The 26,535-nt window shown below is 39.7% G+C and overlaps 1 protein-coding gene and 1 non-coding gene across 2 annotated transcripts in view; both read right to left on the bottom strand.

The window, feature by feature from the left end:
- The window catches only part of Mrc1 (mannose receptor, C type 1), a 102,610-nt gene that overhangs the window by 48,824 nt on the left and 27,251 nt on the right, over window positions 1-26,535 (bottom strand). The window contains exons 5-11 of the mRNA NM_008625.2: window positions 26,083-26,196; window positions 21,865-22,011; window positions 16,665-16,850; window positions 12,904-13,061; window positions 11,826-11,936; window positions 6,798-6,913; window positions 3,216-3,364 (exon numbers count right to left, since the gene is read on the bottom strand). Of these exons, the coding sequence (NP_032651.2) occupies window positions 3,216-3,364; window positions 6,798-6,913; window positions 11,826-11,936; window positions 12,904-13,061; window positions 16,665-16,850; window positions 21,865-22,011; window positions 26,083-26,196 (981 nt within the window). The remainder of the gene's footprint in view (window positions 1-3,215; window positions 3,365-6,797; window positions 6,914-11,825; window positions 11,937-12,903; window positions 13,062-16,664; window positions 16,851-21,864; window positions 22,012-26,082; window positions 26,197-26,535) is intronic.
- Mir511 (microRNA 511) lies at window positions 22,119-22,197 on the bottom strand. The gene has a single exon (NR_030609.1). It is a non-coding gene; the product is annotated as a microRNA 511 (primary transcript).

The following is a 26,535-nucleotide window of genomic DNA, read 5'->3' as shown; positions in this document are numbered from 1 at the left end:
ACCTCTCCTGGGCATATATCCAGAAGAAGCCCCAACTGGTAAGAAGGACACATGCTCCACTATGTTCATAGCAGCCTTATTTATAATAGCCAGAAACTGGAAAGAACCCAGATGCCCCTCAACAGAGGAATGGATACAGAAAATGTGGTACATCTACACAATGGAGTACTACTCAGCTATTAAAAAGAATGAATTTATGAAATTCCTAGCCAAATGGATGGACCTGGAGAGCATCATCCTGAGTGAGGTAACACAATCACAAAGGAACTCACACAATATGTACTCACTGATAAGTGGATACTAGCCCAAAACCTAGGATACCCACGATATAAGATACAATTTCCTAAACACATGAAACTCAAGAAAAATGAAGACTGAAGTGTGGACACTATGCCCCTCCTTAGAAGTGGGAACAAAACACCCATGGAAGGAGTTACAGAAACAAAGTTTGGAGCTGAGATGAAAGGATGGACCATGTAGAGACTGCCATATCCAGGGATCCACCCCATAATCAGCATCCAAACGCTGACACCATTGCATATACTAGCAAGATTTTATCGAAAGGACCCAGATGTAGCTGTCTCTTGTGAGACTATGCCGGGGCCTAGCAAACACAGAAGTGGATGCTCACAGTCAGCTAATGGATGGATCACAGGGCTCCCAATGGAGGAGCTAGAGAAAGTACCCAAGGAGCTAAAGGGATCTTCAACCCTATAGGTGGAACAACATTATGAACTAACCAGTACCCCTGAGCTCTTGACTCTAGCTGCATATGTATCAAAAGATGGCCTAGTCGGCCATCACTGGAAAGAGAGGCCCAATGGACACGCAGACTTTGTGTGCCCCGGTACAGGGGAACGCCAGGGCCAAAGGGGGGGAGTGGGTGGGTAGGGGAGTGGGGGTGGGTGGGTAAGGGGGACTTTTGGTATAGCATTGGAAATGTAAATGAGCTAAATACCTAATAAAAAATGGAAAAAAAAAAAAAAAAAAAAGAATGAAATGTAGCATTTGGAAGGCGGGTTACTATATTTTGCCTTTTATTTGTGTGGTCTATATTCCCAACGTGATTATCATAAATATAGAAAGTTTTGATAACATCTTATATTTTCCACATCTGGAAGTATGGTTCACATTCAGACATTAGATAATAAAATATTTCGGCTAAAATGGCAAAGATAATAGGAAAATGGCTTTTCCTTCCTGTCCTTCTGCAGGACTTCCTACCTTTCCTTTTTAATTCTCTGAGATTTCCTCCTCCCCACCATGATCCACCTCAGTCTCCAGGACCAAAGCACTTGATAAGATTTCCAAACAAGACACATCTGGGTTGGAGGATTTGGGAAAGTTACTCAAGTTCTCTTGCTTCCTTGTCTTAAGATGCAAACCACAGGCTCTACTATGTAGAGCTGTGAGGAAGGTATTGAAGAAAGTCAAACAATGATCACAGAACTGAAAGTCTCTAATTCTGTTTTGTGGTCATTGTAGTAAGAAGTTACATAGAGGTTAGAAAACATCAAGATTCTTGCTGCTAACAGGAGCTAATAATTTTATCAATAGTTTTCAAAGGATTTTAAATACTTAAAAGTTTATTATCATAGTTCTAAAGAGACATATCCTTCCTAGTTAATTTTCTCTAAAGCTCCCCATTCCCTGAGACTTTTTTCAGATTCCTAGATCTTGCACTGAAACTGACTGCTACTGCAATAGATGACAGCTGAGGCTGCTCTGATCCCCTGACCCACTGGCTACAAGATTCATTCATCTTTCTTGATAATCAGGTCAGGCCCCAGGTGCCTTGTTTGTTCTTGAAGCTGTATGTTTGGGCACTCAGTCATCTTTCCATCAAGTAGATACAGGATAGTGGGGCCTGAGCGCAAAGCTGTGGTGCCAGCACATGGATGGCTAGAGTGGGAGGATCTTGAGTTTAAGCCCAGCCTACATAGTGAGTGCCATAGGGAACTCTAACAGCTACATTGTAGGTTCCAGTCTAACCCTGGACTATACAACAAGAGACTTTGTCTTCAAGACTCTCAGTGGTCACAGCTGAGCTATGGTTCTAGTTTAATGGATTTTTATTCTTGAAGATATTCCAGTGCTCATCACTCAGAATCCTCCTGGTGAGTAAGTAACCAAGGCAAAGTAAAGCTACCCAGTAAGAGCTGTGACTTTCCCCAAAACTGAAACAAACAAAATGAGAATGTGTTCATTTACGTGATCTTGAATCTCACAGTTCCAGTGTTTAATGATTTAATAATCAAATAGCAGGTGTACAAACAGTGTAATCTGAGTGGTGACATCAGTTCCCCACTCAAAGCTGCTCATGCAAATTTGACTAACAGCTGGAGATTAGGATGTATTGAGCCAAGTAGCAAACCCATGCGCTTAAGTGGTTATTCCTCGAATAGCTTAGAATAGAATAGAATTCTTAGAATAGAATTGTGATTCTGGCACACTGATTTGCTTTCTGTAAAGGGTATTGAAGTGTCTGAGAGATGGCATTGTCAGTAATATTATTTGCCAGTAACATCAGTGTATAAAGATAAAGAAGCTCTTAGTGTCTGTTAGAGTCTACTTTGGGTCTCCAGTCAACAAAAGCAATTCAAAAAACCAAAGCAGCTGGTTGGTCCAAAACCAGATTCCTCAGACTAGCTTACTGCCAAGATTAGTATAAGTCTAGGCTTGGGCATCTCTAGTTCTATAAATCCTGAGTTTCAATTTCTACATCTTTTAAAAGAAGATACTTAAATGCCCCCTTGTTATTCTTGGAAAGATAAAATAAAATCCCATGTTTGTAAAGGGTTAATGCAAAAATTGGACTAATGATTCCCCATAAGCGTTTGCATTGGTCCCACCATTCAACGACATCCATATTCATATTCAGCCCCACTGAAAAGTTTTACATCTGCTTTCTATAGGGCCCCGTTTTGTGAAATTAGGCAAATATTCATAACACCTGAGAGCACTTGAAATGTTTCGTTGCTTTAAATATACCAGAACCAAATTACTTAAAAATTTTCTCTTCCTCTTTGCCCCAGAATACTGAAAGCTGGATGGGAGGGCATGGGAGAAGAGAAATGCAAAGATTACTTAAACACAACTGACTCGCATGCTGCATTGGAGAGGTGTCTGCAAGACTGACAGGCTCTGCTGGAAAGAATGAGGGAATGCCCTGAGCATAGACCCCTAGACCTGCCCTGAGCACAGCTCCCGCATACCTGGCATGTCGGCATTCCAGTGTGTAAACTGCACCTGCTCGTCCACAGTCCACCGAAACGTCCCTTTGTTTTGAACATCTGAGAGTCCTGTCCAAAAATATTTTTCAGGCCTCAATCCAACCAAACTAGTCAGGAATGCTTGTTCATATCTTTAAAAGAATTAAAGTAACTAAACTTTAGAAACATTTATGCAAATTTCTTAAATTATCAACATGAAAATTATTTCAGTTTTATACCCGAGATATTGTTTCATTGATAAATTCAAATATTGCTTTACTCTTCTGTAGCCATTTCCTCTGGATTCTAACATTCTCTCTTAAAGACAGAACATATGTCATAGATCCAGGAAGCTAAAGAACTTAGAAAGCTCAGGAGGTTTATGAAAGTTACAAGACTCACAGGGCCTCTTCCTGGGATTATAGAAGCAATAAATAATTGCTAGGGAGACAAGACTCTTCTACAGAGCTACGTGTAAATTGCTCAGGGCGTGTCAGGGATGCAGCCTTCATGAATCATCACCCATGCTGAAGTGGGCTTTCCAGTGAGGGAGCTGCCAATAAATCACTCATATCCACATATGTAACCTTTGCTCACACTCCTGTAAGTTACCCTGTAAACTCCCTGATTCCCCAAGCTGGACCTGGGGGGAATCATTTCCTTTATGATCTGGCATGAATAAACATTTCATAACTTCCCACAAAGAGTCACACAGGAGTCATAGCTTTATATCGTTTACATTATAATAGTCTTCACTAAGGAAAAGTAAGTTTATGAAGTTAAACTACCATCTATCTGAGTGGATTGATCCATTCAGACATTGTTCTCTCATTCTCATATTGGCCTCTCTAGCCTTCACAAAATTTAAGAGAACTTTGAAAATACAAAGAAGAAAACTACAGCAGTTGGAAAAATTATTTGAAATGACCAGACCACTTTTTACACAGGTCAAATGCCCTGCTCAATTCTTGATTACAGATGATAGGGTTATCAAGGAGAATCACGAATTGGGACCATCTTGTTTCTTTCCCTTTCTGATGATAGGCTATAGATCTGTCTTAGCTTAAAAAAAAAAAAAAAAAAAAAAACACTTGAAATAATGAAGGCAACTTGGGCGGAAATGTCTCAGAAAAATAGGCACTGCATTTTCAGGAACATCAAGAGCCAGGGAGAACAAAGAGGACTGTGGGCCCTGATAAAAATGGCAGATGTTATATTTAACCATAGTCCGAATAATTCCAGATGCCTAAAAAGAGCAATCAAAACACTATAAGTACAATTTACTTTCTAAAACATGAAAAGGAAATTTAATGACAGTTAAATACAAAGAGCTAAATACAAATAGCTCAGAGAACACGAGAACACATGAAGAGTAATTCTCTTCTTGTATACGATTCTTTAACCAATCAATCACAAATGTATATCCATGGTATTTAAGCAATTCATCTGCTCTGTCTTGAGAGAATACATATCTGTGTTCTAGTAGTTAGATGTTTATATTAGCATGTCATTGCTGGGAGAGGAAGATGCAGTTTGAAACACAATCCTCTGATATCTATTTTTATCACAGGATTTTTAGTATCAGCAGGACTCTGTGGGTTTTGAGTCTGCCCTGAAGCAATAAAATGTCAGTGACTTTTGAATTTTTTTTAAGTTTTTTGAATGTATAAGCCAAGCTTTGAGAAGAGTAAGAAAGAAAATAAAACAAAGAAGTAAGTAAACCTCAAAGATGAATGAAACCTCAGAGCTTAAAGTTCAAATTTAAAACCCTCTACTTTCTGTTTGATTTTCTTAGCCTATCATTCTATTAGCCAAGCCAACAAAGCTTAGTTGATTACTTAATTAGTTAACTAAGATAAAAGAATAGAAAGAATGAGTAGAATATTTGCAGATAATACAGTCTACATTTGGGAAGTTGGGATCATAATTTTGGGCCTCTGACCTGCCTTCCTTAGTAATAAGTGATAAGACCCATCCTATCAATCCCAGGGATCTATGTGCCACACCCTGGAGGGAGAAAGGCTGTAAGCCCTGAGAGGCACAGAAGAATCTTGGCACCTGCTGTGTTTCCTTGCTTAGTCTATTAGCCAGTATTCTCAAGTAATAGAGTTTCTCAACAGCTCACAAAGTGTTCCACATGGCTGAGCTGGTGGGGATTCCTGGATGGTGCAGGTCAGTAGAAAAGATGGAATTTCCACTACCTTGTCTTCCACTTCACCCTGTTTGTCTCTTCACCTGCATCCTTATATAACGCTCGATCTCTCTGTCTCTCTGTCTCTGTCTGTGTCTCTGTCTCTCTCTCTTTCTCTCTCTCTCTCTCTCTGCATCTGTGTGTGTGTGTGTGTGTGTGTGTGTGTGTGTGTGTGTGTGTGTGTGTGTGTGTGTGTGTGTTTCACATATGAAAACCAGAGATCAATGTTGGGTATCTTCCTTAATCTCTCTCCACCTTACATTTTGAGTCTGGGTCTCTCACTGAACCTAGAGCTTACCAGTTCATCCAGGCTATCTGGCCAGTAGCCTTAGGGATCCTCCTCTATCTGCCTTCATAGAGCTAGGATGACAGACGTATACTATAATGCCTGGCCTTTTACCTGGGGGCTAGGGATCCAATCTCAGGTCCTCATGCTTCTGTGACAAGCACTATATTCACTGAGCCCTCTCACCTGACCCTCTCCTTTTGACATCCCCTAAGTGAATCAGGAAATGTCAGTGCTTCCCAGAGTTCTCTGAGTTGTTCAAGCAAATGAAGGGAGCCTAGCATAGGGTTGTAGGAATGTATTTCTATAGCTGGCCCTTCAGAAATGCAGGCAACACAGCTTAGCGCTTGCAACTGGACCTGACATGAGTCAAGTACAACCTCCAGAGGACCAAACCCTGCCTGTGGGATCTGACACTGCTGCCAAACAGATAACAGAAGAACTGAATTAAGTTCAGGGATCCTAGGGTGGAGTCACTGAAAAATTGCTTGCTGGGTGCTAGGGGAAGCCTTGACACCTTAGAGATTAGAGAACTGATTTGAGCTGTGAGTTTGCATTAGGAAAACAGATATGTGAGCTGGTCTTTCCTTGGAGTGATTCTCCTTTGCTCCTCTTTTTCACAGAGTGAGTGCTAAGAGAACAAAATGGGGTGTTACCTGGACAAAACTTTTTTTTGCTTTAAAATTTGACAACTAACAAACTAGAAAACACTAGATCTGTGACATGGATTCAGTAGATTAGCCATAAACATCTGAATAGGGATGCCAGTCATGGTGTCTCACACCTTTAATCCCAGATCTGTTCAAGATGAGTTCAAGGCCAGTCTGATCTACACCGCAAGTTCAGGCAAGCCAGGCTGCATAATAAGACCCTGTCTTAAAATTAACACTTTAAGTAAATAGATGCCTAAAAGTAACAAAGTACTTGTATAGTGTTTTCAATTAAGTCAACACATAAGAGTATTTTAAACATTTCTACCTTTATAAAGCATGACTCGAAGACATATGTAATCTACTTCAGCATGTATAGCATGCTAACTCTAAGGTTTTTTTTTTTAACACTTTCACTACTTGGCTTATAGTAGAATAAGTTTAATATAGTTCCATACCTGTCTTCAACTGTTGTTAAATAAGCCTTTTCATTTGTGCATGTGTGGTTTGCATCAGTGAAGGTGGATAGAGTGGATCCAATCAAGTAGCAGTAAAACCCATGCCGTTTCCAGCCCTATAAACGCCATCAAGTAACAAGCAAAAGTGGGTTACGATGCACACTTATTAGGAAATACTGTTAAATGATTCCTCCATGTAACACAAGTAGCTGAACTGGAGAGTCTAAAGAAAACGGGGCAGAGTGCTATTAAATGCAACGGGAATTGCTTATGCATTTGAATGAAGAAATTCGCATGACATTGTCCCTCACATGGCAGATACTGAGAGTAAGGAAGACAAGACTGTCCTCTGGCATCCTGGGGCTTCCTGCAAGGCACACTACTTGTGAAATGACTTCTGAGGAAACCAAATAACACAGCTCAGCGCAGGATCGATTTCATATGAGGTCATCCCAGAAAATAACTTGAGGACCTGTAAGTGCAGATGTCTACTGATGTCAGAGGGAGGTGATAAACATGAAACAATGTCTCTTGGCCATTGGACTTCATGACATTCTTTTCCCACATTTCAAATACACAAAATACTATATAATACTATATAAAATCATCCAAATTCAAATTCCAGGGGAGAGTTTTCGAGGAATTGAGGAACTCTCCCAGTACAAAACAATCAAATTAAAAGCTAAACTTGTGATTGGCTAGGAGCATATCAAATGCACATTGGGGTCTGGGAGCAGGGTCCAGCTGTCAACACAGAGAAGAGAGCAATAGAAAATTCTAGCCAGGCAACTCCAACTTAACAAGCCTGTTATCTGCTTGGTGTGTTAGATTCCAGAAAAGAGTCTTACATTTCAAAATAAATAAGAGACCTTGCCTCTGTACATAAATTGAAAGGCAATCAAGCAAGACATCCAGCACTAATTTAAGACCGATACATGAACATATACACAGAGAGACTGACATACATGTGAACAGGCATACACACATGCATATGCACCACATATACATACAAAACAAAGAGGAAAAAATAGACACTAGGAGACTGAAAATCTACACAAAACAAGTTTCAGAAACACAGTGAATAGACTAAAGGACTGACATATTGTTCAAGAATTGAAAGGCAAATACAAGACCTCAAAATCAAGAATTCCATACTATAACAAAATGAGCCATAAAAATTATAATATTAATAAAATGCATTTGGAATTGCATCATTATAAAAACAAGGTTTTAAAAAATGGCTAACCAGTAGTCTCAGATTACCCTTCTTTCCTGCTAACACTTAAAACATATGCATTCCTTAACTCTCCTCCATGAAAATCCTAATACTACATTGTAAGTCAGGCTCGAAAGTGACTCAGAACCACTTTGAGTTAACATCTTTGTTTAGCATTTTTCACCCTGGTAGCATAGAATAGAAAGTGGAATCCCTGAGGCTGGTGAGACAGCTCAACTTGGTACAGTATATGCCCTGCAGGCACAAGGGTCTGAGTTCAATCCCCTAGAACAAAAGACAAGTTTCCTACTAAAGTGGCCACTCTCTGTAACCAGGCAGGACTTCAAGTGAAGGAAGGGAGACAACAATCCACCCACAAAACTGTGTCTTGCCTACAAGGTGTGTAGGGACAAAGATGGAGCAAAGATTGAAGAAATGTCCACCTGATGATTGGCCCAACATAAGGCCCATCCCATAGAAGAGAGCCAACTCCCAACACTTAATGATACTCTGCTATGCTTGCAGACAGGAATATAGAATAACTGTCTTTTGAGAGGCTTCATCTAGCAGCGAATGGAAACAGATGCAGAGACTCCTAGTTAAACATTAGGTGGAGAGTGGGAGTCCTGTGGAAGAGTAGGGGGTAAGATTGAAAGGATGGACCATGTAGAGACTGCCATATCCAGGGATCCACCCCATAATCAGCTTCCAAATGCTGACACCATTGCATACACTAGCAAGATTTTACTGAAAGGACCCAGATGTAGCTGTCTCTTGTGAGACTATGCCGGGGCCTAGCAAACACAGAAGTGGATGCTCACAGTCAGCTAATGGATGGATCACAGGGCTCCCAATGGAGGAGCTAGAGAAAGTACCCAAGGAGCTAAAGGGATCTTCAACCCTATAGGTGGAACAACATTATGAACTAACCAGTACCCCTGAGCTCTTGACTCTAGCTGCATATGTATCAAAAGATGGCCTAGTCGGCCATCACTGGAAAGAGAGGCCCATTGGACACGCAGACTTTGTGTGCCCCGGTACAGGGGAACGCCAGGGCCAAAGGGGGGGAGTGGGTGGGTAGGGGAGTGGGGGTGGGTGGGTAAGGGAGACTTTTGGTATAGCATTGGAAATGTAAATGAGCTAAATACCTAATAAAAAATGGGAAAAAAAAAAAAAAAGAACACCCCAAGAAGACCTATAGAGTGAACTAACCTGGGCCCATGGGGGCTTGCAGAAACTAAACCACTGACCACAAAGCATGCACCTGCTGAACCTAGGGTTCCTACACATTTGTAGCAGATGTGAAGTTTGGTGTTCATGCGGGTCCCTTAACAACTCTCGGGGGCTGTCTCTCACTCTGTTGCCTGCCTTTGGATCACCTTTCCCTACCTGGACTGGCCTCAGCGGGAGAGGATGCACTTAGTCCTGCTGGGACTTGATGTGCCAGGTCAGGTTGGCTCCCCCCAATGAGGGCTTCTTGTTCTCTGAGGAGAAGGGAATGAGATGAGAGGAGGGATTTGTGAAGGTGGAACTGGAAGGAGAGAAGGGAAGGGGCTGCAATCATGATGTAAAATGAATAAATAAATCAATGAGTTGATTTTAAAAAAAAAAAAAAGACAGATCTCTAATCTCAGCACTTTGGAGGTGGGAACAGATAGATCCTGGGGGTTGTTGGTCATTCGCTCTGGCCTGTTTGCTACAAGCCAATGAGAGCTCTTGTCTCAAAAAAAAAAAAAAAAAAAAAAAAACCAATGTGGGGTCATCATCAGTAAACTTCCCCCAGCAGCAGATAGGAACAGATGCAGAGACCCACAGCCAGTCATTACTTGGAGAGAGAGTCTAAAGGGAAGTTCTTCATCAAATCCCTTTCCTCAGAGCTCAGGGAACCCTGTGGAAGAGGAGACAGAAAGAGTGTAAGAGTCAGAGCAGATGGGGGACACCAAGAGAACAAGGCCCTCTGAATCAGCTAAGCAAAGCTCAAATAGACTCACACACAGTGAAGCAGCAAGCACGGGGCTCACGCAAGTCTGCACCAAGTCTTCTGCATATATATTATAGATGTTAGCTTAGGATTTTTATGGAGCCCCTGACCAGGAGAAAGAGCGGGTCTCTGATTTTTGTGCCTCCTCTTGGAATGTTTGTCCCCCTGTTGAGTTGCCGTGTCCTACTTTGATAGGATGATTTTTTTGCCTTATCTTATATTTTTTCTTGTGTTTGATTATTATCCCTTGAGCCTGTTTTTTTAATAAGGAGAGACAGAAAGGGAGTGGCTCCAGAGGGGAGGGGAGGTGGGGAGGAACTGGGAGAAGGAAAGAAAGGGGAAATATTGTATGAGACAAGAATCTATGTTCAATAAAAGGAAAAGTAGCAAAATAAAATCAAGCAAATAACTAACAACAATAAGACAATGTGGGAAACCTCCTCATTAAGGATAACATAGGTTGCTGAATAGCCTCGACTTGCACATACATATAAACACAAACATGCACACACACACACACACACACACACACACACACACACACACACATACACACACACAGTACTTGCGAATGACACTCAAAGTTGATCTCTGGCCTCCTCACAAACGCATGCACAAACACCAGCACATACACATATATCTACACAAACACTCACATAAACCAAAAGAAAAGAAGTCTTTATTACCTCCCTTGATAATTTTCTGGATACAAAATTAGGAGGAATTTGGACCACTGTTAAGACCCTTCATGCATCTATCAGATGCTATGATTTTTCTATTATCTAATGCTTTTCTTCACAGTATACTTGCCCCATAAGAACTTATGAGTCATATATTCCTGTCTTTCAATATTTGTTATCAGGTGATGTGACCACGGCATAGCACCAGAAATGTTACCAAAAGACCATTACTTTTCACTTTGCCCTTAATTCAGGAGAAGTAAGAAGTAAAAAAGAGGAAGATGAGCTACTCATCAGACAGGAAACAATAACCATTAGCCTACAAAATTATGTTTGTAGTTTCTTCATGTTTTTAGAAGTCTTTTACAATATAATTTATTTTAGCCTCCTAGAACTCTGTGTGCTTCTGTGTCTGTGTGTTTCTGTATCTGCCTCTGTCTCTGTGTGTCTATCTCTATGTCTGTCCCTCTGTGTGTGTGTGTGTCTCTGTACCTATCTGTCTATATTTATCTACATGCCATTTATCATCTATCTAGCGATCTACCTACCTACCTACCTATTACCTGTCTCTCAGTGTGTGTCTCTCTGCTGGTAAGGCACGTACACTATGAGTTTGTGTCATTGTATTTAACAGTGTTACTCAGCACAAGTTTAAGACTAGGTGCCCTGCCTCAACTGTAGTGATGTCCTGAAAAGTTTCCCCTACCTGAAGAAAGCTCATTCAAGACACTGTAAACAGGAAAGCGGCCAATAATTGCTTGCTGTCAGAATGTCAGCATTCAAAATTATTCAAGTGTTTAACTGCCCATAGGATCTCAGACTCCCCGATCCCTGCACAGCAACTTCTCTTGGAGTCTGTCTTCACCTCATCTCCCAGACCAGGCCCTTTAAGTGTTTCATTTTATTTTCTATTTCCTTTTCAGTTCTCATGACATTCTGAATGGAGCCAAGAAGTGTGTGCAACTCCCCATTGACCAGAGACTGCCCCATGAAAACTTCAAGAAGGGTAGAGTTATCAGACACAGTAAACCACTGAATATTTACACACTTGAAACACTGTCCTTTGGTAATAATGAAGTGCTGTCTCATACCAAGCAAAGCCCACTGTATCACATGGCTATCTTCAGTCACTGCGGATGATCTGTACTCACTTTCCGGCAGCCTTTGTCTGCACCCTCCGGTACTACAGCATGGCTTTGTGATACCATCTTACAGATGTAACCTAGTGGTTGCTCACAGGCTCTGTCCGCCCAGTATCCATCCTACAGAGCAAAAAGAAAAATAAGTGATTATCTGTATTCAGACCTAGGTTCATTTGTTTCTTTCCAGTGCTGAGCCCAGGGCCTCATGCATGCTAGCTAGGGGAAGCTAGCATCTACAAACAAATGGTAAATTCATATCTTACATGTTAGCAGTATATTTGGCTCTAACTGTTCATGTGTAAAGAGATTATAGGACTAATGTGATTCTTTATCCTGAATATTCAAACCCAGGATGTGTAGTTGGTTGGCCTCATGCTGTTTGTACTCTAATGTTAATTCTGCTTCTCAAGAGGGGTTGCCCTCCACCCCCCTGATAATCAGACCATCACATACTCAGGTGATGTCACGTGAACCTTCTCGCCGTGTTAACTGGTCAATAAAAGGCTAGAACTGGTGAATGGGCAGTGGAGAAGAAAGGTGAAAGTGGAAGTTCAAGAATAGGGGACAGGTAGAAGGAGAGGGGGAAGGTGAGAGGAGAAGAGGGGATGGAAAAAGAGGAGAAGCCACAATGGACCAGAACTGTGAGGCCAGGAGCAACCAGTAGAAGGTACAAAGCTCTGACTTGCTAAACCAAGTCATATATATGCATACATACATATTTGCATACATACATATATAAATATATACATAAATATGTTCAAAATCTGCTTATACACAGATACAACATGTGCATATACATAATATATACACTGTCACATACATATATACATATATATAATTTCAGAATTCAGCAGACAGTATTATTAGTTTTTACTTAATGCTACCTTTTAGCCAAACTTTTATATCATTTATCTATCTTATGGTCTTCTTGACTTTGCTAGGCCATACTGAGATACTCCAGAGACTGAATCTGAATTGTCATACAACTTAAATCTCTATTAACAACAGAAGCAATCACAACAGATAATAATTGAGGCAGAGAAAGAAGATCACAGCAGCATTGTCAGGCATCATCGGAGCGCCTCACCTTGCCTTTCATAACCACGCAGTCCTCCTGTCTGTTGTTCTCATGGCTTGGCTCTCCAGGAAGCCATTTAGTAAATGTCACTGGGGTTCCATCACTCCACTCAAAGTACATCTGAATCTTGATGTCATTTAAACCAATCCACAGCTCATCATTTGGCTCTACACGGGAAGAGAATCACCTAAGTAGTTTATGTACTGTCCTCTAAAAGTAATCAAATACAACAGGAGTACACTTTCCAAAGGCCAGCAGAATGTCTGAAAAGGGTCCTGGGCTTGCCCATTCAGCTCTGCTCCCTTGATCTCACAGAACTATCATAAAAGACAATCTATATGCAGTAAATATATACCAACTACATATTATGATGTCAGTTTTAGGTTATTCAATGATTTCTATTGCAAATGCGACTATACTTCTAGTATTATAATATTTCTGATATTATATTTTATGGGAGTTGTAAAAATGAAATGAGAAACCCCAGTCTTGTGAATCGATGTTATAGCTACAAATAATGAATATTTCTGGAACTGCATACAGTATCATTCATATATATATATATATATATATATATATATATATATATATATATATAAAATATATATTATATATTATATATATATGGTAGTCAAATACACAATGGAACAAATTTGTAGTGACTGAAGATCTCAGGTTTTGTGGCTATGAAGTAAACATTTTCAAATTTAAAAATTAAATGCTATACAATTCAGTATCTATTTAACTTTCTCAATTGGGAAAAGCATTGTAGCTTTTGATTTCCATCTTTGACCAGTACAAGCCACTGACTTCAAACACTTATAAAGATGGCATTTGGTAGAAAATGCTAAGTGGCTGGTTTTCTTCCTCCTGAAAGCTGTCAATCAACTTCATTTTTGAAGAAGTCCTCAAGTGGACTTTTGCCAGCTCTAGCAGATGTTTCCAGCATCCTGAAGCACGGGGGATAGTTTCAGGATGGGTCCCTCTTCCTTTCACATGAGTTGGCAGATCAGGAGCTTTTGAGTAACAAACATAGGCTTCAAAGAGACCTTACATAACCTCAAGAACTTTAGGATAAAGACCAGTGTAAAATTACACAGGTATATATGAGTTTTCTGTGTATGTTTGCTTTAATTTATTTTTATTAGTTTCCAAAGAATTAGACTTTATTATTGCATTCCCATGTATACTTCTCTTACAAACCTGTTTTCCACTGTGTGCATGTGTGTTTCAAGTTGTTAAATCAATTTTTATAAACCAGTTAAACAGATTGTATGAACTGGAATTCATTCCTTCCATACTTGGGCTCCAAATTGTCTACTTTGTTCTTTATTTCCATAACTAATATTAGAGCTTCTATCTCACATAACTAAATTAATTTTGAAAAGTTTTTATTTAGAAGCAGTAATCTTAATTTTATATTTTACTTTTATTGAGATTATTTTGTTCTGTTAAATAAGGAAATACTGTTCTAAGATACTATAAATGTTTTTAGTAACTTTTCTTTTTTTAAGATTTCTTTTCTTTTATGTGAGTTTTTTTCTTCATGTACGTCTCTGTACCAGGGGTGTGGGGTACCCACTATGATCAGAAGAGGGCATCAGATCTTCTGGAACTGGTATTACAAATGGTGACGAGCTGCCATCTGGGTGCTGTGAACCAAACTCAGGTTCTCAGCAAAAGTAACAACTGCTCTTAACAGCTGAGTCATCTCTTCAGGCCCTATAACTCCTTTTTTCCCAATGGAAAGCTCTCTAGTTCATTCATTTGTTCTTAGGCTGAACTGAAATGAAACCTTGGTCATCCAACTTCCACAAATAATTACAGTAATAAAATACATGGCTCTGCTGAGGAGATATCATGTCACAGAGTAGAACAGACAGCCCTCTGCCATCTTAACTAACCTGCTTCTAACACTGGTGCATGCCAAGCTTCCCAACAGGTCATGATAAGTTTGAGTGACTTTACTTAGATCCTCCCATTGAGATTACAATTCCATCAACTAATCTGAGTGTCCCAGGGTAGGTGAGCACAGAAAAATTAAGTTGTTCACGTGCTAAAATGTTCACGTGCTATTTTCGTCTCTCTCTCTCTCTCTCTATCTCTCTCTCTCTCTCTCTCTCTCTCTCTCTCTCTCTGTGTGTGTGTGCGTGTGTTTGTGTGTGTGTGTGTGTGTGTATGTGAGTATGGACATGTATGCCCAGGAGACAACCTCAAACGTCCAGGTTCCAACAACTAACTTGCAAAGCCCACCAGGCTGATCAGTCAATAAACATCAGGGACTGGCATGTCTCCATCTCCCCACTGCCAGGGTTACAAGAGAGCCACCAAACCCAGGGTTTACTTATTTACTTTTAGGAAGCAAACAAGCATTTAAATAATAATAATATTTAAAAAAAAACAAAATAAGCAAACAAACAGAAGAAAAAAGAGCCAAAGAAAACATAAAAGCAGCACCCAGTTGTATGTTCATTCTGGGAGTCCTCCTCATTCTACAATTTATGGTGATGCATCTCTCACATCTCGAGGCTGCAGAGCCTCCAGACCACATTTGGTCACATCCTCAGAGGCAAATGGTTTCTACTGGACCCTCGTACTAGGAACAATGGTGTCTGCAAGCTTTTCACATTTTTCTCTGCTCCTCCTGTCTTTTTTTCCTTCATGCATTTGTTAAATGCCTTGTCTTCCCCTGCACCCTGGTAAAGGTTCAGGTAGTATGTATCAGGAAGTGAGGCCATCCATCTCCTCTTCTTTTGCTGGGTGGAACTGGGAGGAGCTGCAGCTGCTCAGCAGCCCCATCAGTGAGAGAGGCAAATGGATGCCATTTAATCAACAAGGCCTGGGGAAGGGGGGGGGGGCGGTTCCTTCCATCTCCTAGCCTGCTTTCCTTCAGAACAAACACTCCAGGGTCACTCAGCTCATCTAGAATCTTATTTCTGGGTTTTTATGTTCTCTATGTATTCTTGTAAGTGTACACCTAAAATTGTGATCACACTTCTCTCAAAGGTTTAGGACTGTGTCATACAGTCACCCACTTTTTACTATGTGTGACACCCCAGTGAAGAAAAGAAAATCTCAAGTATGAGGAGGTTCATTTACACTTGTTGTGAACTATAATATTGGCCTTACTGGGAAAAAAAAAAAAAACAGAAAACCAAAATGTACACACACACAACACACACACACACACACACAGAGGCAGACACACAAAAATACACAGAGAGAAACACACAAAGAGACAGACAGACACTTCCAAATTTTAGAGTGGCCAAGTTAAACACAGACACCCCCAAATCCAGATATGTAGGAAAATAATATTGAGAACTACCTATAAAGAGAACATTTTAAATTTTCTTTTTTTTTCTTTTCTTTCCCTTTCTTTTTTTTCTTTTCTTTTCTTTGCTTTTTTTTTCTTTTTTTATTTTTGGTTTTAAGGTGTTTATTGTAGAAAGGCAGAGAGAGGGAAAGAGTGGAGAAGGAGAAGCCAGCCATGGCCATGTGGAGAGAGGGGGGAAGGGAAGTTGAAGAGAAGGGGAGGAAGGGACCAAGAGAATAAGAGGTAAGAGGTCAAGAGCTTAAATTTCTTAATGATACAATTATTTAAACTACTATATAAGCTTTGTTGACCGACGTACGATCTACTTAAATCTATATTGTCAATTGGCTATCAATTTAAATTTATTAACCTTAACATTTATGGCTATATTTTTGAGATTAGAGTGGTGAGCAGGCAGCTAAGATGAGGTTAGAGTCAGGAGGATGTTTCTCACCATATCCGAGCTGGGAGAAGATGAAGTCAAACTCCTCAATGCTGTGGATACTTGCCAGGTCCCCACCCTCCTTCCTACAAGCTTGCAAAGCATATTTCTGGATCTTCTTCTCTTCCCTATGGATCCTGTAGCAGTGGCCTGCATAGGGCCACCACTGATTAGGGCAGCCGGTAGGCACATCGCTTGCTAGAAAGGAAAAAGAAGTTTAGAAAACATTTGAAAGAAATTTGTTTAAGTTTGCAACATTTTCAACTACCTTGTATGTAAAATATTTAACCATATATATGTATATGTATATATGTATATATATATATATATATATATATATATATATATATATATACACACACACATATTATTCACAATTATAGACATAAAAATAACATTCTTCATTTTATGGCATACACATTTATGAAAGATATATGAGAAAGAACTATTCTGTTTTGCTTATTTTGTTTTAAAAGGAGCGATTTGAAAAAAAAAAGTATCTTTTACTTTAAAAGGAAGACTGGCAACATAGATCACTAGGTTATCCTAAAAGCCACTGAAGAGAGTTCTTAAAAACTGTGATAACGACGCTGAGATTCAGAGTTGATGGGGGAGGGGAGCTAGTCCCCTAGTGGGGACTGGGAAGGGCTCAATTATCTTTAAGACCAGGGTCCAATGAGTATATGGTCAACACAAATTGAAATTGTATTTTTTTTTCACTTGGGGGGAAAGCAGAAAAGTGGGAAGGTTGACCTGTGCAGAACAGGAAATGGTGCGATCAGGGTGCATTGTCTAAGATTTCCAACTATTCAATAAAAAAAAAATATGTTGGAAAAAGATATATCAAAATAAAATAACATCAAGAGCTGATGGAGGGGCTGGTGAGATGGCTCAGTGGGTAAGAGCACCCGACTGCTCTTCTGAAGGTCCAGAGTTCAAATCCCGGCAACCACATGGTGGCTCACAACCATCCGCAACAAGATCTGACTCCCTCTTCTGGAGTGTCTGAAGACAGCTACAGTGTACTTACATATATTAATAAATAAATCTTTAAAAAAAAAAAAAAGAGCTGATGGAATCAGCACAATGTTAGTGTGGGTGTGAGGACCTAGGTTCAAACCCCAGGGCCTTGAAAATAAATAAATAGACGAATGAACAAACAAACAAACAAATAGAAGGTCAGCAAATGAGAAATCTAGTTTTGAAATGTGTGGCTTCAATGAGACAACCAACGGGTCGTCTAATTTTATCTGTCCTTATCACTGTCAAACCTGAACTAAGGATATGTGACCACTGTTTAACTGCGAGAAACCTGAAGACTGATGTCTAATCTATTCTCTAAAAGGCTGCAATGCACCTTGTTCTCATGGACAGTAAGAAAATGCCATCCATGGACAAAGAGCCATAATCCTAATGCAGGGAGGAGAGAGTGTTACAAAAGCAGTGGACAGGAGTGGACCTGAGGCTCACCAAGGAACCAGTTCAGTCATCATAACTTGAGCTGCTCGAGCCTCTGAAGTGACCCAACACCATTCGTTCACTCCCAAGAGAAACGTGGCCATGAAAATAATTTCAGTTCAGAACCTTTTGGAGCAAAACCTGAATTTGCCACAAGGGAGTTTTTAAGCAAGTCACAACATGTGAATCAAAGTAGCCATTTGATAATTGTATATGCTTGGCCCAGGAGGTGGCACTATTAGGAGGTGTGGCCTTGTTGGAATAGGTGTGTCACTGTGGGTGTGAACTTTAAGAGCCTCATCCTAGCTGCTTGGAAGTCAGTCTTCCACTAGGAGTCTTCAGCTGAAGATGTAGAATTCTCAGCTCCTCCTGCACCATGGCTGCCAGGATGCTGCCATGCTCCCACCTTGATGATAATGGACTGAATCTCTGAACCTATAAGCTAGCCCCAATTAAATGTTGTCCTTATAAGAGTTGCCTTGGTCATGGTGTCTCTTCACAACAGTAAAACCCTAACTAAGACAAGCCACATACTTTTTTTTAAAAACGAGAACCCATATTAACCCATATTAAAATATAATATATCACTGTGTTCTGGATGAGGAAAAAACAAGACACAAAAGCCACATAAAAATCATTATTTAAATAAAAAATAAATCGGTGTTAAACATCCTCCTTGTTGCTATGAGAAGTTGTGGTCAAATGTTACCTTGATTAGATGTTGCAAAAACTTTAATAGTAACGAACTATGGGGAGTTAAAATGAAAGTCTCTGAAGGGAGAGATACTCTCTTCTTCCCAGGATGTCCTTGAATCTGGCATGGGCCCTGACACACAATAAATGCACTGAGTGTTGGTTAGAAAAGAGAATGGTGCTATATCCAACACATAGTGGCTTCCTTTTGCTGCTTTACAAATACCATTTTACATAAACTATGCTATTGGCTTAGTTTATATATTTAAGTGATCACAAATGTGCTGCTTCACTTAATGCCTGATACTGGTCCCTTTGGTCACCTTCTCATGTGGGTGGGCAGAAAGGTAAGACAGGGTCTCAGGGAGTAGCCTAGTAAGGATGGCCTTGAACTCATGTTTTTCCTGCTTCAGACTCTCAGCTGCTGAGATGACAGGTGCACATTCTCACAGCTGGCTCTTTGTCCTTGAATCCCATTTCTCCTTAAGAGCAAAGATTGCCTAAGGCCTCTTTGTGCAGAGGCAATTTTTTTTTTTTTTTGCCTCTTTGTGCAGAGGCAAAAGTTCTAATTTGCATCATCCTAAGCTGAAGTGTTGTAAAACAAAATTTCATTCCTTAGTACAATTTCAATTCTTAATACTTTCATGAGTTGCCAAAAAAAATTGGAAGGAAGGAAGGAAGGAAGGGAGGGAGGGAGGGAGGGAGGGAGGGGGGGAGAGAAAAGAGAAGAGGGAAGGGGAGGAGTGGAGAGGAAAAGAGTAGAAAGGAGAAGAGGAGAGAGGAGGAGAGGTGAGAGGAGGGGAGGGAAAAGGAGAGGTGGGGAGAAGAGGAAAGAAGAGAGGAAGGGAGTTGGGATGAGATGGGAAGAGGGGGTGGAGGGAGGAGGAGAGGATGGGAGGAGAGGGGAAGAGAGGGAAGGGGAGAAGAGGAAAGAAGAGAGTGGAGGGGAGGTAAGGGAAGGGAAGGAGAGAAACAGAAAGGTTAGCATAGTCTAGATCCCTTCTGTGGGATGTTTAATTTTTCTTTCTAGGAAACTGATGAGCCTGAGAAGCATTTAAAAACACATCTTCTGTGGCTCTAGCCCTGTGGCAGAATGCTTGTCATCTGCTGTGGCTCTAGCCCTGTGGCAGAATGTTTGTCTATCATGCACGAGGTCCTATGATCAATGCCCAGCAGAGGAAAACACAAAGTATGAAAACAGAAAATAACCAACACAAATGAAACAAAGGGAGAGGCTTGGGACACAAAAGCACAAAAGATTCTTTGTTTTTGAAGGGGACCATCACTGTCCACAGTGTAGCTAGCAATGTAAGCCACAGGCATCATTTTAGATTTGCTACTAGCTGTAGTAGATAGAAAAAAAGTACATTCGGTATATCCAAACTATTATCATTTTGATACGTGATCAACTAAAACAAGATTTTCCATTTATTCCCATGCTAAAGTTTTGGAAATCCAACATGTATTTTACATGGGCAGCAAATCTCAGTTCACACTAGACATGTTTCATTCAACCAAAGACCTATGGTTAGTAGCCACAAAGATGCATATTATGGCTCTGGAGCTGGGGGAACTACGGACACACAGGGACTATGGCAAGGACTGAAGGGTACAAGACTGGATGCTTGCCAAGAGGGGCCACCAACCGGGAATGCAGCAACTTTTTAACAGGTGCAGGGGCTCCAAGAAGGGGAGCTGGAACTTATTCTGCAGACTAGCCCAGCCTTGAACTCAGAGATTCGCATGTCTCTGCCTCCTACATGCTAGGATTAAAGGTGTGTGCCATCGCACTGGAAAAAATGCTACAAATTTAAATCTCTACTTAGAGGGGTTTGTCTGCACAGCAGAATAATCTTGTCAGGATAACAATGCAAAGGCCAATGCTAGTGTAGCTGCACAAGTGAATCAGGGGCAATAGTGGATTTAACAATACAAGCTTGATGATATAACGAGATTTTAAAGAAGAAGAGTTACTAACATTCATATTTTACAAACAAGGAACTTAAAACTGGTGGATTAAGCAATAAGGCCAAATTATAGAATTGTGCCTTTCATTCCAGAGAAACTTAAAAATAACTTTTCTCTAGTTCCCCAAAGTGGTAACTGCTGCAGGTCTCTGAAAGAGAACTATATGAATTCTTTCAAGAAAGACTTAGCCATTCCTTTTGCAATAGTAATAGAAGAGACAAGTTGCAAGAACAATTGAGGTCTCCACAAGTTCATGCACAATCACTCTAGAAAATCTGTAAAGTAGAACTGAGACCATGAACCAGGGGCCTCCACCCATAGCCATAAGAATTCATAAACCAGGGCTCTCTATCATGTCCATCAGAGATTATGAACCAGGGATCTAATTTACATCCATCATGGATAATGTACCAAAGTCCCCATACACATCTACCAGTGATCACTAAATAAAGTCTTTCCCTCCAGATATTTACTTCCTAGTCTTAATTCCAGTTTTGTTGGGTATACAGAGACTATATATCCTATGAATTTCTCTTTCCTTTCCTATAACATGTAATAGGAGAAATAATACCTACTTTACAAGACTGGAGATATAAAATTCTTTTTTTTTATTATTAGATATCTTCTTTATTTACATTTCAAATGCTATCCCGAAAGTTCCCTATACCCTCCCCCTGCCCTGCTCCCCTACCCACCCACTCCCACTTCTTGGCCCTGGCGTTCCCCTGTACTGGGGCATATAGAGTTTGCAAGACCTAGGGGCCTCTCTTTCCACTGATGGCCGACTAGGCCATCTTCTGCTACATATGCAGCTAGAGACATGAGCTCCGGGGGGGTACTGGTTAGTTCATATTGTTGTTCCACCTATAGGGTTGCAGACCCCTTCAGCTCCTTGGGTACTTTCTTTAGCTCCTACACTGGGGGCCCTATGTTCCATCCTATATGTTCAGGAAACATTACCAGACAGTAGGACCAAAGAAATGGACTTTTGAAGACATATCATGTTATTAATCTGTAAATAATTAATAATCTCTCTAGAATCATGTCATTCAGTTTTGATTGAGTACACATTAGATCATAGAGATCCTCTTACCTGAGGGAATGATAAATGGGTTCAAGGTATTGTTTCCCTTTTTACAAATGTAGCCAAGCTTCTGAACACATTCCAGATTTTCCCACTTGGCATTTTTTCCAGGGTTTAGTGACACACAGCTCTTTCCAGGCTCTGATGATGGACTTCCTTTAAGCAAATTACAAAGTTAAATTGGGAATACCACAGTCTCCTAAGTGGATGGCTTCCATCCTCTGCCAACCACCACACCTTACGTCGTCATCCTTGGGATTTAATGGATCCCCATCCTGTCTTTTGCTACACATTCACAAATTATTATTTACTGAGTGCAGAGCAAAAGGCATGGTGGGTATCTATTTGGTTACTTGTTGCTGGCTTATTCCAAGGCTTAAAATGTTGAGTTCACAGCAGAGTGGTTTGAAATAACCACCTAGAACAATGGATAGCATTAGACCTTAAACTTTAAACAACTGTGATGATATATGATATCATGTATCTATATATGGTATCATATATAGAATGGCTGAATAAAAATAATGTACACTGTCCCAAGATGGCTATATTAATGTCAATAGTAACGCTCAAAACTACTTGAAGCTAACTGAAGAGAAGAAAATGCAAGGGATAAACACAGTGAAACAGATCTGGAAACCAATGTCCTACACTCCCAGAACTAAGATTCTTAGCACATTTTGTTGGATTCATTGAAGAAAAACCTTTGGAGCTATCTCCTCATTCATTTCTTACAGGAAGCTGGTTAAAAATACCTGACTGGGTTGACACCTTTGGATATATGACCCTATCACTACAGTCTATCAATACATCCTCCTACTACAGTGGATACATACATCTATCACTATATCCTCCAATGTATGATTTGTCTACTGCAATGCATACATGCATCCATCTACATCCTCTAATGTATCATTTGTCTACTATAATGGATACATGAATCCATCCCTATATCCTCTGATGTGTCATTTATTTACTGCTATAGATACATGTGTCCATCCCTACATTCTCAGATGAGTCATTTGTCTACTACAAGGGTAACCAATCCCTACAGTCTCTGATTTATCATTTCAACCCCAGTTTCCCAGAAAGTAACTTCATCTCATACCTAAGTCTGACAAATTAGCTACACACACAGCTAATTTGTGACCTTTGGTGGATGTTCATTATGCACCAAAATTTCACTTTCCTCAGAAAAAGGAAATCATGTCACCAGCCCTTGGAAGTCTTTAACACAAACATTTTCCAGGTTGTATAAATACTACACAAAGTAAAAACCCCCAAAATACATATAAAGATGTTTTTTTTTAATCTTCTGATAATATGGCCAAGATTCTGTATCATTGTGGAAAAAAACTTTCAAGAAACAATATCACATTTAATACATACTGGTCTTAAATACTGTGCTCTTTGGTAAATCATATTATATATTCATTTATCAATACAACACCTCTACCGACCTTGAGATAGCAGTTGGAGGTCTTTACTAATCTGGTGACTATTATATAGTTGAATTTATATTTCTTCATCATTCACATAAAGTATTCTTGATTGCACTCCATATGTGTTTTAGAACATGAATCACTTAGTAAACGTTTAATGAAACAATCAACTAAGTAATTTATACAAAAATAGTTTAAATATTCTTATTTTAATTTCATAAAATTCTCACATTATTTAAGAAGGTTAGTGTTGAATCTATTTTCTGGAAACATGTAAGGCATTTTCCATTCCTATTACACCTTTTCTAAAGTTAATACCCAGGGTTTTTTTCAGTGAGATCTAAGACCACAAGGGGTTGTACCCAAGTGAATAATAGAGAAAATGAACTATTTTATGACGTGGAGTACTTTTAACTACTAAAGACAAGAATGGACTGTAGTCCCCTACCATATAATCACCACTGTCTGAAGCTTCTGAGTCCCGCTGCAATTCTCTAACCTCCCTTGAGCCCAAGAGCAGCAGACAATATCATCTTATGAAGAAAGGGCATCTATATTCATATGCACTTTCAGTTACTTCCCATATTTCAGAAGAAAATAAAACAGATTATCATTTCAAGACTCAAGTCATGGGGCTGGAGATAGCTCCGAAGTAGATTAACCGGTCATGATTTCTAGTACAAAACAATTCACATAACAGCCCTATGCTCATCAGGCAGTGAGCGAACATGTTGAGTGGAATTTCATGGTGAAATATAATCAGTACCAACATATATTTTTTTGCAACACTGTTCACTGGGCCCAAAATTTTGTGCATGCCAAATGAGTGCTCTTTCCCTGAGATTTCTGAAGCCTAATTAACTTAAATAAACACATAACCCTAAATGTTGAGTCTCTAAAATTCTCTCCCTTGTTTAAACACTTTTTAAAATACTATTTTATCTTTTTCATCTTAAAAGTAAAAGTCAAGGTATGAAACAGAAAACTTAACATATTTAAGCCAAATGCTTTTTTTTAAGGTATTTAATGGCTCAAAAAGGAAGGGGGGGAGGGAGGGAGGGAGGGAGGGAGGGAGGGAGGGAGGGAGGGAGGGAGGGAGGAAAAGAATTGTGAAAAAAAAGGCATGGCTTGCATATTTGTGGTTGGTCCCAATACTCAGAAGGCAGAAGCATAAGGATCACTTGCTTGAGATAATCTGGCCAATGAAGGAAACTAGGTTGAGAGTGGGGTTATAGGGAGAAGAGGAGGAAGGGAAAGGGGAGGAGGGAAGGGGGAAACCTCAGCTTTTTAAATACAGTCTCAATAGTGTCTGCAGCAAAGCTGATAAAACATGACTAATACACACTTATTTCCTGCTCCATGGCAGGAATCACTAATCATTAACTGTACTCTTCTGCAATAAGCCAGGCTTGGTAGTGTGCTATAGTTAGAGAGACTAGAATCACACTTAATACCACTTGAGTATTAACAACTCATCCTACTACTCAACAGATGAAAACATTTCAGAACTGATCTTTATGTTTCTCTGAAGAATTGCTTAATATGTACAACTTATATACAGCCATCTGTCTCCTTTTGTGTTCTGTCATCTTGTATGGTGGAACAACATGGAAGTGATAACAAAGAAAGAACAAAACAACACACACACACAACATGAAAGTATGACAAAATGGGAATGCCTTTTCTAACTTCCAGATAATTAGAAGAAGAGTATTCTCTGACTCTCTCTTTTATGATCAAACTGTATATTGTCAATAAAATTGTTAATAAATGTTTATCCTAGCATAGAATTTTATAATTTGTGGTTGAGACAGTATTTTAATTCAACTCTATTATATTATAAACAACCATAACAGTATTACCATAGGCTTTAAGATTACAGTAATATTAAAAATATCTCATGACCTAAGACAATATTCACCACCTAACACAAATTCACCACCAACACAGAATATTCATTTCTCTTAAACTTATAATGTGTATTTATAGATATTACTAGATATGAACATATGTGCAAAGTCAGGCCTCAAGACACAGGACTGAAAATCCCAGCTACTCAGGAGGCTGAGGAGGAAGGCTCCCAAGTTCAAGGTCTTCCTGAAGTAGAGAAAATTCAAGGCCAGTCTATGTAATAACTGTCAAATTAAAAGTATATAGAGGGCTGAGGACATAGCTCAGTGGTTGTCTAACATGCACAAGGCCCTAGGTTCTGTCCTTAGTATCCACCCAAGTGTGTTAGATTATTGATGCGTATATAGCATTGCATATATAAGAAATATTTATGTATCTTACCTATAAACACATTTTAACTGAATTTTTAAAATTCAGGTAGGACAAGAGAATCCCAAAATTTTGGGAGAACAATAGTCATACAAAAAGTAGAACACTTAAACTTTACAATAGTTGTTTCAAGGACAATGGCAAAGTTAAAACAACGCAAAATACATATTAGTACTAATTCTATTATCTTTAATCATACTTAAAAATAGCTATAAAATATGCTTTTGAATGTAAAACCTTCATAAACTACTTAGAGAGTGTAGACATCAAACAGAATGAGTATTGACTGTCGCGATTATCCTGGGAAACAAGTCCTTATCCCAGGAAGCTGGCCCTGTGTAAACTTGTACTTTAGAATAATCAAATCCAGGTTGCAGATTCCAAAGCATGATGGAAAATGAGCTATGTTCCATTAAGACTTTTTGAAACCAATATGTAACATGAGGAAGACCTTTAAGATATCTCAGTGAATTCCACTCAGCCAGTAATACTCAGGCATGCTTACCTGGTAGCCAGTTCAGATACCGGAATGGGCTTCCTCCAGCCCACTGCCAACCACTGCGTACACTCAGACTGTTGAGTCCAATCCAGAGTCCCGAGCTCAAGGAACTGGTTAATCCTATAGGGCAAAAACAACACAAGCACAGAACAGGCATTGAGAAATGACAGTGAAATTAAATCCAGAATTAAATGTGTTAATCCGAGTTGTCAAAGAAGGTGCTGGAAAGATAGCTGAGTAGTTGAGAGCACACACTGCTCTTACAGAGGACCCTAGTTAGGTTACTAGCACCCATATTGGGAGGCTCACAACCATCTCTAACTCCTGCTCCAAGGGATCCAAGGCCTTCTGCCCTCTAAACGAACTTGCATATACATACATACATGCATGCACACATGCACACACACACACACATACATACATACACACAGAGAGGCAATAAAAAATAAAATCTGTTTC

Source organism: Mus musculus, chromosome 2 (assembly GCF_000001635.26).
Source record: "Mus musculus strain C57BL/6J chromosome 2, GRCm38.p6 C57BL/6J".
Lineage (NCBI taxonomy): Eukaryota > Metazoa > Chordata > Mammalia > Rodentia > Muridae > Mus > Mus musculus.
The sequence above is the reverse complement of the archived record's forward strand: the minus strand, read 5'-3'. Positions and strand labels throughout refer to the sequence as shown.